Genomic DNA, 13,132 nt, shown 5'->3' on the forward strand with positions numbered 1-13,132 from the left:
CACTGGGGGGCTGGTGTGTAAGGCCAGCTTTCATATTCAGTTTTACGAGTTGTGGCATTGCTGAGTGCTGCTCTTGCACACAGTCTGGCCCTACAACTGCCAGAACCTTATGACAAACTTTGCCTGCAGAATATTTTTTAAGAAATGGAAGGAAATAGTGGCTTCGTTAGCAGTGAGAGAGATGCAGTTTGGTGCAAAGTGTCTAGTCAGACATTTGAATTGAAGCTTTTATTTTGTGGGATAAAATAGAACTTAAAATTAGGTGGGTGTAGAACTATGATGAATTTCCAATTCCTAGAGGAAGAGTTTTACAGCTGATGCTCTCAGAATTTCTTCCCAGCATCTGTTGCACATTGAACAAATAATGATCAAAATACTATGATATCCAATATGTTCATGGTGAAATTACTTACTTATTCACCTGTGTGAGATTTGATCTGCCAACTTATTGTCATTATACTTAAAATAGTCCTAAGATGTTTCCCAGATGATGCTCCCCATTGGTAGGATGTTATAATAGCTGTTAGATGCCTGGTGCTTTCCTGTGATTTGCAAAATAGATCTTTGACTTGGAAAGGTTTAAATTTTAACTTCTTGTTGTTGATTTTAAACTCCTCCTGAATAAAACATGAATTTGAGTCCAGACGGGTGATAGCAAGGGGGAGGAGTTGTTCTAGAGCCTCTTGGTGGTTTTTCCTCATTGAGAAGGCAGGAGTCAGGGCCTTTTTCAGAAAACTTTTTACTCTGTTCCTAAGTGAGAAAAGTGTGCCTTTGCTATAGTCCTAACGTTTGTGAACCTTTTAACTAGTCCTTTTTTTGGGTCATCCTTGCTCACAATTCTGAGTACCCAAATCAGAGAAGTAATCACTGTGATTATTTTGAATTTTTTGAATGCATTATTTTGCAAGGACAAAAATGGAAAAGAAACAGAGTATTTTGCTTCTTGTAGAATGTAAGAATTTTTTTCCCCAGCTACCTAGAAATGTATGAATCCTTAAACCTTTCCAGTGGATGTGTCACACGCCTAGAACTTACATTTCTTCCTCTTTGCCTCTCCTTGGGGCTAGTCCACAGACCTGTAGTGGTCTGTGCTAGGCATTGCTTAAGACCAACTGTTCCAATTGGTGTTTCTCATTACTCAGGTCTGGTCATTGTCTTTGCTGTACTCCTACCTGTCATCTGTGGACATAAAGAAATGCTTATATAGGCTGTACCTAATAATTTTCTGACTACCTTCCTATCTGTAATTGTGTAGTTGCTCAAACTGTACTTTGTATGGGATCAGATTCTGGTTCCCTGATGTATGAAGGGAGTGTCTCAAAATCTCTTTAAACAGGTAATAATGGAGCTACTGTTTATACTACTGTTTATGTTGAAGACTATTTCTGTGATAGGTCTTTTATACTGGAGCTGGGTCATCAAGAGGCCAAAGGAGGTCTTTGTGGAGATCCTGCTTAATTAGCCGAGCATCTTTCTTCAGAAGAAGAATGATTTATCAGGAGGGTGGTTGCTGAGTAGGTGTTGGTTGCTCCATTCATAGAGAGTTACAATGACATAGTTTTTCTAGATGAGGGCATTCTATGCTGTACTTTTCTCCAAATTCGTTGGATTGAAGACTTTCAGTGGTTTATTTTTCAGCAGAACTTATGCTGAATGATAGATCAGGAACATGATGCTACTGATCCTTCTTAAGCTTTTAGTTTTGTTCCATTCAGTGGCATCACATAGAGGTGTATTCTTATGAGTTTATTGCAGTGGACCTGCTGCAAAAGCACCCCTTCAAAAGCACAGTGAAGTCAGATTTCTGCTGCCATGAAGATCTATGCATTATTTGAATTTAAATGGAGAAAGGGAAATTGTGGGTTCAAATTAGAAAAATTTTAGAAAGAAGACCTTACTGTTCCTTTCCATGAATAACCTTGGGGTTCCACATGCAATAAAACTCTTATGTTCCTGGTAAGTTACAAAAACATAACCAGTTAGTGCTTGGTTTGGTATGACTTGAATTTTTCTGCCAATAAAGGTCATTTCAGTTGTGATCAGAGAGAAAATGGCTTTTCTATCAGCATTACTGCCAGCTCTGCAGAGGCTACCATCCGTTTTGCAGTAGTTTTGATGAAGACGGAATTCTGATGTGTGGGTAGATAGACTCTAGGCTCTCTCTACAGGGGCAATGTGATTAATTTACCATCAGGAAGGAAGGTGGAGATCCACATGTTTGATCTGAATTGGATAGGAACAGTGACATGTACGTTGGTGCCCATCTGACTGTATAACATGGTTTGTGTCATTCTGAGTAAAAGGCAGTAAAGCGGACAAGTTAAACTAGATAGAAGCGGCCTTTAGCAGGAGCTGAGCTGAAGCATATTGGAGCTGATTGCATGATGGGGGGTGTTGCATCTTTTTAATCCCTGTTGTCCCTTTCCCCCTCTGCAGGGTGCACACTGTGTGACAAGGCATATCCATCAGACTGCCCGGATCATGGGCCTGTCACCTTTGTCCCTGACACCCCAATAGAGAGCCGAGCCAGGCTTTCTCTCCCTAAGCAGCTTGTCCTCCGGCAGTCTATCATGGGAGCTGAAGCGGGTAAGAATCGCATTACTCTATATTTCTATGCAGAGGCTTAAAATATACCTGATGCCTGAAATCCAAAACCGTAGGGATTTTAATGCGGGAAAAAAACAGTGCGATAGCGAGGTGGTTCCCTCTCCAATCACCCTGACTTAAATTGTGCAAGAACTTCTTGTCCTCTGGTTACTGCTTAGACTTCAGCTAGATTCTAGAGGTGCTGCCACAGAGTGTTACTGAAACACTATTCATCAAGTCAAGCACAATCAAGGTATGGTGTTTATTTTTGTTGTGTTGTAAACATCCCAGGCACGGCTTTGATAAGAAAACATTAGAGCAATTGCAGTTTGGGGGAACATAACAATTAGAAATAATGAAGGAGATTTCTGTCTGCCTGTTCATCAGTTTGGTTTGCTACCTTTGGGTCTTCTGGATGCTTTCATTGGCATATTGATCACGAGTGACTCTTCCTCCTCCCCCATTTACATTTGGCATGTAGACTGTGACCTTGTCATTGGATGTGGAACTTGTTACTGTATTTCACGCCATTGCTACCTGGAAATCGAAGAGAACGGTGCAATACCCTAAGGATCTGAAGGCTAGAGAAGAATGTGATTGTTGGCTTCCTTAGTATTACTGCTTGTGGAGGGTAGATTACATCTGTTCCTTTCAAGCTGCATTAGTTTCCAGTTTATTCCTAAAAGCTACTCAGTGTATTCATGTAGACCTATATATATATAAAAATGTTTAATAATAAATAATATACACGCAGGAATCCCTCTGCCCATGACAGAAATACAGCTGCCTCTGGGGAGAAATGCAGAAGCTACTTAACAATGCCCAGCAACAATTCTGGAAATTCCTGGGGATTAGGTAGGCGAAATGTAGTTACTGAAACTAGTATTTTCTGCTTCTGCAGAAAGTGCCATGAAAACTTTAATTGGTACAAGTGGCTAGGATCTTAGTTTTATAGCTTACTGAAAAGTAAATTACTTGCCTTTGACAAACAAAATAAATATTTGTAATTACAACAAAGCGGCTCCCAGTAGTGTCATGTGGTGGTGGTGGTTCTTGTCTCTGCCTTAGGTGTGTTTTACATGTGAAGTAGAAGCTCTGATGATCTTATGCCTAGATATAACCCCTGGAGAATTACCTCATGAACTTCCCCACCTTTTTGTTATGCATGGTTAGTTGTTTAAATAACTGATTTCTGCAGATTTTGGTCTTCTACTGATAGGTGTGTGGACACGAGAAACCATTCCTGTAAGGACTTGCTTTGGGCCTCTGATCGGGCAGCAGAGCCATTCTCTCGAGGTGGCTGACTGGACAGACAAAGCAACTAGTCACATCTGGAAGGTCAGTGGATGTTATGGCTCACAGAGCCTGCAGGCGTCCCTTTATCTGCTGAAAGCCACCACATGACGCAGCAGCTTTAACATTATCATCCTTACCACAAATCAAATTGAATGTGGTTTGATTGTTTAATACTTAATATTAGCATACCAGAGCTGTATACCATGTAATATGCTGGTAATCAATCCTGAAGTATAACAAACTTCTTTAATGCCTTTTCTTTTAAAGGGTTCTGTGTGGTTTCCAGTATTTTTGTGGAGTTGCAGCAGAGATTGTATATGAATTACTAGGCAGTCCTTGTTTGTTTGTTTTGCATCATTGTTTATTACTAGTTCCCCCAGGTGATGAATGATTTGTTTTAGGAAAGCTGCTTTAAAACTTTGTTTTTCACATCATTTCATGTTCAGAAAGTGAAATTGATCTATATAAATAAAACATGTGCTGTTTGCCCAGATATTATTATTCACAAGACTTGGCTTGTAAGAGAAGCAGCCAAGTGCATTTCTGCTGGGAGCTAAAGGTGGTGTGTGGGAAGGATGCTCATGACCAGTTGTTCTAGCCTCCTGGGTAGTAGCGAGGTCAAGATTCCTGCGTGAAGGGGAAAGTAAGAACAGGGTTGTGGTCTTGGCGGTGACAACCTCCTGGCTTGTTCTAGGTAAAACACATAATCTCTTAAAGAAAAAAGCTGGTTTTCACTGCATTTATTGCTGTGTTTTGTCCTAAGATTGCTTTTGTTTTTCCTGATAGATCTATCACAATGGTGTCCTGGAGTTCTGCATCATTACAACTGATGAAAATGAATGTAACTGGATGATGTTTGTACGCAAAGCCAGGTGAGAACCACCCGTACTGTGCTAAGGGGCTAGAGGCTGACAGGAGGCTGTGCTGGACAGTGTACACCGCTTCACTGACTGCCCAGATGGGTAATGAGCTTGGGACCAAGGGACCTTCAGGAGTTAGTTACCTACGCATCTTGGACTGGTGGGGAGAATGAACCAGAGCATCTGGTGGAGAATGTTACAGGGGAACTAGCAAGCATGCTGTAATAGAACAGCGGCAAACCTGGCCACATATTTTCCCTTGTTCTCAAGCTTTAAACCATGTTCTTTTTATACTACCTTACTGTGTATTAGCTCGTTATTGCCTTCTCTGTCCCCTTCCTTTTGGATATGTCTGTGAAGATGATGTTGATTGTCTTTTTGATTTTAATACTTGATTAGCCAAGTGACCTGGATTGTTCTGGCCAAGTTCCAAGCTCTTACAGCTTGCAAGAGCTGTCCTTTTCACTCTCTCTGGAGCCTGCAGTGAAAACTATCCAGGCTGCCTTCATTATTGCTCCATACATGGTCCACTGAGAAGGCCAAACCTTTCCTATTGCTTGTTGATATAAAGTAGGTTTTCCCTGCAATTCGTTTCATTGCCTCTGTATGCAGGGGTCAAAAGTTTAATGCTTGATCTCCCAGTGCAGTGGGGCAGAGCTTTTGCTGGTTTCATGATACTGGGAACAACCATATGCAAGATATAGCTTCAGAAGATGCATCATGTCTTGGAAATGATTTTCAAGAGTTGTTTTTGAAGATAATTTTGCTTTAAGACTTTACTGATATTTATTTCTCCCTAATGTGATCTCTATTTCTTAAAGGGGGTAATATGAAAAAATACATATATTTTTGTGGCTTGTTAAGAGATCATAAACTCTCTTCTCTCAGCCCACTCCAGTGTCTATTAATAATTTTCTCAGCAGGGTGCTGCCGTGGTGTGAAATATATTAGCATTTGGTGGAGCAGATTGGCTCTCAAGGTCCAGTTTTCCTTTACTTCCCTTTAATAAAGGAGGTCAGAAGTGACAGATGTGAAAGTTTTTCTCATGTGCTGACAAGCACTGAGGTTCTATCATTACCTATTTATAGGAATTGCCTTCTTGTTTTTTTCTCTCGAAAAGTCATTATTTCTGGAGGGCTGTTTTTCATAACTCTCGTTATTGCTATAGGAATCGAGAAGAGCAGAATCTGGTAGCTTATCCTCACGATGGAAAGATTTACTTTTGCACCTCTCGGGATATCCCACCTGAACACGAGCTTCTCTTTTACTACAGTCGGGACTATGCACGACAGCTTGGTGAGTAAGTGCTCAGCTTTGTCAGCTTTGTGAGGAATACTCAGCTTGAATTCCCTTTTAGTGCCTTCTCTGGGCACTGTGACTTGGGAGTGCATTATGTTCCTTCTCAGTTCGTAGTGGTGCACGTCGTAGTTTCCTTTTACATTTCACGACTACAGGGGTACCATCGTTTAAAAGACACATTCCACTATCTAATTCCACTGATCAGGAGTAAAAGATTGCAGTTTCAGAGAAAAAGGGTTGTTTTTCTTCTGTTGATTCATCTGGTGCTAGGGGAGGTTTGCTAGCTGAAGATGTTCCTATCCTCCCCCACCTTTGTTTGCAATAATGTAGGTTAGGTGTAAATGTGCTCAAAACGGTTCCAAAGTTTGACCCTCCAAAGCATTTGAAATGGCCCACCTTTAGAACTGAAACGCAGGCACCGGACCTGAAAGGAACAGGGGTGAAAATCTCCAGCTGGCTTTGCTGTTAAAGACAAAGCGTTAACATGGATCACGCTCACGCCCTGTTGGCCTTGCTGTGCCTCATTAACAGTGATGCTTTTGTGCCCAAAGGTGTCCCCGAACATCCGGACGTGCACATCTGCCACTGCGGAAAGGAATGCGCTTCCTATGCGGACTTCAAGGCCCATTTGAGCAGCCATATTCACAACCACCTCCCCAGCCAGGGGCACAGCAGCAGCCATGGGCCAGGCCACAGCAAGGAAAGGAAGTGGAAGTGCTCCATGTGCCCCCAGGCTTTCATCTCCCCTTCCAAGCTCCACGTCCACTTCATGGGGCACATGGGCATGAAGCCGCACAAGTGCGATTTCTGTAGCAAAGCTTTCAGTGATCCTAGCAACTTACGGACACACCTCAAGATACACACAGGTGAGGGCTGAGGACTTTACAGAGGTGCCTGTGCTAGTAAGACATTGGGGAAGGGCTGGTTCTCTCTGATCCCTTAGCAGGGCATAGCTTGCGTCCATAAATCTGAGCTCTTGGAGTTGGAATCATAGAATGAATTGGGTTGGAAGGGACTTTTAAAAATCATCTAGTCCAACCCCCTGTCGTGGGCAGGGACATCTTCCACTAGATCAGGTCATTCAAAGCCCTGTCCAACCTGACCTTAAATGCTTCCAGTGTTGGGACATCCGCAGCTTCCCTGAGCAACCTGTTCCAGTGTCTCATCATGCTCATTGTAAAAAAATGTCTCCTTCACGTGCAATCTAAATCTATCCTTTACTCAGTTTGAAACTTGTCCTGTCACTGCAGGCCATGCTAAAAAGTCTCTCTCCATCTTTCTTATAAGCCCCCTTTAAGTACTGAAAGGCCACAGTAAGTTCTCCTGGAGTGTTCTTTTCTCCAGGCTGAACATCTCCAACTCTCTCAGCCTGCCATCACAGCACTGGTGCTTCAGCCCCTTGATAATTTTTGTGGTCCTCCTCTGGACCCACTCCAACAGGTCCATGTCTTTCTTTCACTGGGGAACCTAGAACTGGAGGTGAGGTCTAAAAAGAGCATTTGACGAGTTGCTGAAGTTGATTACAGTTGGGACGAAGTGTCAGCCCTCATCTGGGAGACATCTGTTTGTTCCCACATAGCAGTTCCAGCACTGGCAGCTGTGATAAAACAAGGGTTCCCTTCTGCTTATAAGAAAAAGCCAACTGGATTTGAGAGCCTGTAATGTGGACAGTTGTCCACTTAAATATGGAGCTGAGACCTTTCCCCTCTTTCCTACTTGAATTGTTTTTCATGTTAAGAAAATGGCACAAGACTGAAACTGGTGACAGTAGGTCTGACTGATGCAGGTAAGACTCATCTCTGTCCCACGTTAAGTCTGAACATGCTGTTGACTTCTGTGGGCATTTGGATGTGACTAGAGGCTTTGGGGATAAAGGGAGAATTGCCAGCAGATCAGTGAATGAGCGCTAAAAGAGCAAAACAAAATAGTGAAAGATTTTTCAGCTGTGCAGGAAGAGAGGAAATAGAAAAAGGCATGAATTTAACAGAGAGTTAGGATAGGGGAGAGGGTGAAGATCAAGGACAGGCCAGCAATAGACAGTTGGAAATTTTTGCCCTTTTTTTTTTTTTCCAATTAAGGTTGAAGTAGCTATTAGAAACAATGGATTGCAAATTACAAAGCTGGAAAGGGAATAAAACTGGGGGTTCAGTGCACTTGAGTCAAGGGCAGGAAGCTGTGGACTCAGTAGTGAGGAGTTTCAATAAACCGATGAAGTACAAATGTGGTATAAATGACCACAGAATACTTGGTGGAACAGGGAGACAAGTGGTGTTTGGCCTTAGTCTGAGTACAGTGGCGTTCAGGGGTTTTGAAGTATTTCTGGCAAAGAATAATGGAAGAACTGCAGATAAGTGGAAGAATAACACAGAAGTTACCAAAGAGCCAGTGAGCTTTGTACTTCTGTGTTTGTTAGGTAAGACAACTTTTGTTTTTCTAGACAAAGGCAATGCAGTGCATCTGATGTGGTTGGGCTCCAGCAAGGCATCAGATAGATACAGTTCCTGTGGGAAATCAGTGGAGATGGGGATGTACTAATGAACACTGACTAGCTGGCTACCATGGTTACTATTAAAAAGGAGGGTAGCGTTATTTCTGCTCAAGAATTCATCTTGAATAAGTCTAGTCTTACCATTTGCCTCAATCTTTTTGCTGGAAAATTTCCAAGCCTACTGGTGAAGCTTTGATAAGCAGAGCAGAGGGGCGCAACTGGTGTGGGCAAGAAGCAGAAAGTCTGTCTTGCAAGGAACGCTGTGGACCACAAGCGCTAGAGGAAGAGGAATCAGTGGTGTTTACAAAAAGAAAGTGCAGTACCATGCATCACTTGAAGGGCTCAGTGGTTCAAAACAGTAGCATGAAGCAGGTTTTTTTGGCCTGGGGGCATGAGGTGGAGATGATGAGCTTTGGGAATGATGAAGTAAAGTTAGATGCCTGGTTTTTGTGTAGCTAAATCTAGACTGTAACTAGGTTGGCCTTTATACTGAATCTGGAGGAACTGCAGGAGGAAGCAGGTCCTGTTCACAAAGAATCTACCTTTCCTCAGGCTAAAATGTGATTTTTCAGGAGTGGTCAGGCTTGTTTGCTTACTGTATTTCTTGAGACACCGACCGTCAATTTATGTAATCCTAGGTCAGAAGAATTATCGTTGTACCCTCTGCGACAAATCGTTCACCCAGAAGGCTCACCTGGAATCGCACATGGTCATCCACACGGGGGAGAAGAATCTGAAGTGCGATTATTGTGAAAAGCTGTTCATGCGGAGGCAGGACCTCAAGCAGCATGTGCTCACTCACACGCAGTAAGTGATGTGGTGGACTGGCCAGCGCGATAAATAATGAAGCCGAACAGCCCAAGAGAGACTCTGCAGTCTGCAAATGGTTTGGCCTAGGGAGTAGAGGTTCATCCTCTAAAATGACAGAGAAGTCAGTCTGGACAAATTCCTTGTTACCGGCTGAAGTTGTCCTGTTCTACGGCTTGCAATATTTTAATGACACGGTAAATTCCAGATATGCACCTTGTCTCGTGAAATCGCATTCTGGAGCCTTAATCATTTTGAAGAGAGAGGGGGTTAGTTGATTTACATTTAGTTCTCTGCGGAGAACTGTTTCCGCATCCGAACATGACCATGAAAAAGCATAACCCAATGCTATTGTCACCAAGTAGCTTGTTAGTGAAGTCTCCCTCTCTGTCTGCAGCAGGGGGAGGGGTGCAGCCATTCCCAGCTCTGACCTCCTTGCCCCAGTCTCATTCATGCACTTAATTCTGCTTCTCCTGTGGGGCGATGTCCAAGATCAGGGCAGATCCTCAACCCCAGTCCCCCTCCAGTTATCTGCAGGTCTGTCCTAGCCCTTCAGCCCTCTGCTGATCTGGCCAGATCTTGCCTTTTTCTGTGATAATCTCTTTGTCCTGTTCAGTTACTCCCAATCCAAGGTCCTCCCTTATAGGCTGCTTGCCCAAAGCTATTCCCTCTGCCTATTACTTCATTTTCAGCATCTGGTTCTTTGTACTCACTTGGTATCCATTGCCACTTCTGTCACGCTGCCTAGGAGACAGCATAGTGCAGCTAGCATGAGCGAGAGAGGCAGACAGACAGACTTGCTTTGCTGCTTGTTCTTACAGCCAGAGCCAGGAGCGCTGCTGCTGAGAGCTGTTTTGCACAGTCATCTACATAATTTGACTGTTGCAGTCTGGTAAGCCTCTGCTTAGCATTTACAGACTCAGGGCTGTTAACATGCAGCAGCTTTTTTCTTTTTTGTCTTTTTTTTTTTTTCCCTCTCCCATTTCTGTAGGGTGGGAAGGAGAGAGACTCACCTTTCCAGCAGGGCAGCATCTCTGCCCTTGCCAAAACATAGAGCTTAACCAGAGTTTGCCTTACTCAAAAAAGAAACCACCCAAACAAACAAAACCCTTGTAGAATTCTTTATTCTTTATCATCAGGAAGGAAAAACAGTTGGTTGCAAGTTAACAGTTAATCCAAAAAAAAATGATGGTGGGGGTATGGAGGGCAGAGGAGAGGGGCTTCGTGTACATACTGTGTGCTGTGTCAGAGAAAAAAGCAGTATTTACACTTGAGTGCTGTTATTTTGGGTCTGCTGCTCCTTTAAGTATATTGCAGGGTATGGAGGGCAGAGGAGAGGGGCTTCGTGTACATACTGTGTGCTGTGTCAGAGAAAAAAGCAGTATTTACACTTGAGTGCTGTTATTTTGGGTCTGCTGCTCCTTTAAGTATATTGCAAGTAAGATTTAGGAATAAGACTGACTCTTTCACCCTTCCAGTCCCCACCACCCCACTATTTAATATGGTATCAGCTGCCTTGAGGCAGGAACAAACTGAAACTTTTTAATGTCTTGCAGAGAAAGGCAGATCAAGTGCCCCAAGTGTGACAAGCTGTTTTTGAGGACAAATCACCTGAAGAAGCATCTCAATTCACATGAAGGAAAGAGGGACTATGTCTGTGAAAAATGCTCCAAGGCTTATCTAACCAAATATCACCTCACTCGCCACTTAAAAATATGTAAAGGCCCCACATCCAGCCTGTCAGCCCCAGAGGAGGAAGAGGAGGAGGATTCAGAGGAGGAATTAATAGACTCTGTGAGGACTGAAGACTGTAGGATTAACAATGGAGTCTATTCAGCAGGTGATGCCCTCTCTGGACACAAATGAAGAAAAGATGGAGGCAACATTTTTTGGATGTTAAAACTGGGGAAAGGGAAAACAAACTCTTCCTTGTTTCCCCAGGCAACAGCCTACATCAGATGAGGAGTTTTCCCTCTGTTTTGGTCTCCACACTACCACTACTTCATGAACTCTGTAGCCAAAACATTGAATGAGAGCGGATCAGGCACGTACAAGCAAAGAGTTGCTAAGAAGGAAGTATGAGGGCAAGGAAGAGGTTTTTTTCCCCACTCGCACTGTGTATACTTCTTTTCCAGATCACCCAGATTAATCCATGCAGTGGCAGGATACGACACACCTTGCATAGCCCTTTGAGTAAAGAGCCACAAACCAGAAATGTAGTCAAGTGATGGCAGTGACCTGTAAGCCAACTGTCCTTAACTGCCAAAGCCATGACAATTAGAAAAACAGGCCAAAAAATGGTGTTGGCAGTTGATGCATCTTACTTTTTAACTGAAAGATGTAGCTTGGCACAGAGCAGAGACTGTCAGTACTTGGGTTTCCTTCTAAAAATAATAATAAAAGAACTTTGGGTAAAAAAAAAAAAACAAAACCCAAAAAACCACCCCACAGTGAGGTCTGCATTACCCCACTACAGAAAATTGGATATTGGCTTTTGAAGAACAGTTATTGCCTCTTTTCACTTTACTTCACTGGAACATGTAAGCAGGTAAAGCAGTAAAGACTGTACGGACTCAGTAAGGATGAGGCTTACGGATGGTCAGAGAGTGTTTACAGTATATGTTACTCTTGTGCTGTAAACAATTTACCAGCTAGAGTGAGGGGAGGGTTTGCTGCTAATATTTATGGAATGAGGATGTATTTCTTTCTGTTGTTTTCTTTTAAAAAAAAAATTAAAGATGTGGCTCTTTTCTAACATTCTTTTTTAATATTTACATGTTCTGGAAAAAAAAAGTTTCCTAGTTATGATAATGTTGCTAAGAGAAATAACATCACTTTTTTCATCAGCTGCCTCTCCCAACTTTCCTGGGACAAGGTGTGGGTAGGAGTACTTCTGTGAACAGGCTCAGCTAAGAACTGGTCTTTAAACCTTGCAGCTTTGCTGTGTGGCTTCTCTGGCTGTGCTGCAGAAGGACAGTGAGCTGAGCTCTGTTCTCTGACAGGGTAGTTGGACGCTCACCTTTGGAAGAGGCTCCAGTTTTAGCCCTGAATGGCCTAACATGAGCTCTACCTCACCCTGAATGCTCTAGTTCCTAGAGAGCTCCCTCGGTTCTTCAAACCTGAAGAATGTGTAAGGCTTGCCTTCTGAGATCAGTGTGTGAATAAATAGCTCCAGAAAGACAAGTTGAGGGATTTTGTTTAGTCAGCGGAAAGCTGTGTTGCTGGCAAAACCGCCCTTTCTTCATAAAACAAAACCCAACATCTAGCGCTACAGAGCCAATTAATATCAGAGGTGGAGAGAACAGAAATTACTACTGTCAAACAGCTTAACACAAAGCATTTATTTCAAATGAAAGCTTTGAAAAACTTGCAGCTTTTCAGTAGAGAGTGCTTAGAGGTGGTTCTGGTGCTTCCACCTTCTTGAGCTTCAAAAAAGCAGTTGCTCATTTGTTGTTCGCACATTGTTCACTCTTGCTTGCCAGAGGAAGGATTGAGGCAGGAATCCCAACACATCCAAAATATTCTTGGTTCCTGCAGAGCCACACTGAACACCTGTCACCAGACTACAGACAGCTGACTTGGATTGAAAAGGAGCCACTTCACTTCAAGGCATGGGAAGAAAACCCACAGCCCTGCCTTCTCCCCCTCTGCAGTTTGTACTGATACAATCTACCAGCTTTACCTCACCAGAGTTGCAACAAGCTAGGGTGGAGAGCAGTGGCAGGATCCTGTCAGCTGCATGAGCTGACATTATGGCTGCTTTGATACTGGTTGCTTTAATCCCCAGGGCATTCCT

The 13,132-nt window shown here is 43.0% G+C and overlaps 1 protein-coding gene across 1 annotated transcript in view; it reads left to right on the forward strand.

Annotated features, from left to right (window-relative positions):
- PRDM4 (PR domain containing 4) overlaps positions 1-11,477 on the forward strand; it is a 15,897-nt gene extending 4,420 nt beyond the window's left edge. The window contains exons 4-10 of the mRNA XM_010133494.1: positions 2,437-2,586; positions 3,806-3,924; positions 4,669-4,754; positions 5,911-6,038; positions 6,593-6,907; positions 9,168-9,336; positions 10,893-11,477. Of these exons, the coding sequence (XP_010131796.1) occupies positions 2,437-2,586; positions 3,806-3,924; positions 4,669-4,754; positions 5,911-6,038; positions 6,593-6,907; positions 9,168-9,336; positions 10,893-11,202 (1,277 nt within the window). The 3' untranslated portion in view covers positions 11,203-11,477. The remainder of the gene's footprint in view (positions 1-2,436; positions 2,587-3,805; positions 3,925-4,668; positions 4,755-5,910; positions 6,039-6,592; positions 6,908-9,167; positions 9,337-10,892) is intronic.
- The last annotated feature ends 1,655 nt before the right edge of the window (positions 11,478-13,132 follow it).

The sequence above is a fragment of the Buceros rhinoceros genome, unplaced genomic scaffold, assembly GCF_000710305.1.
Source record: "Buceros rhinoceros silvestris isolate BGI_N320 unplaced genomic scaffold, ASM71030v1 scaffold31093, whole genome shotgun sequence".
NCBI classification, from domain to species: Eukaryota; Metazoa; Chordata; class Aves; order Bucerotiformes; family Bucerotidae; genus Buceros; species Buceros rhinoceros.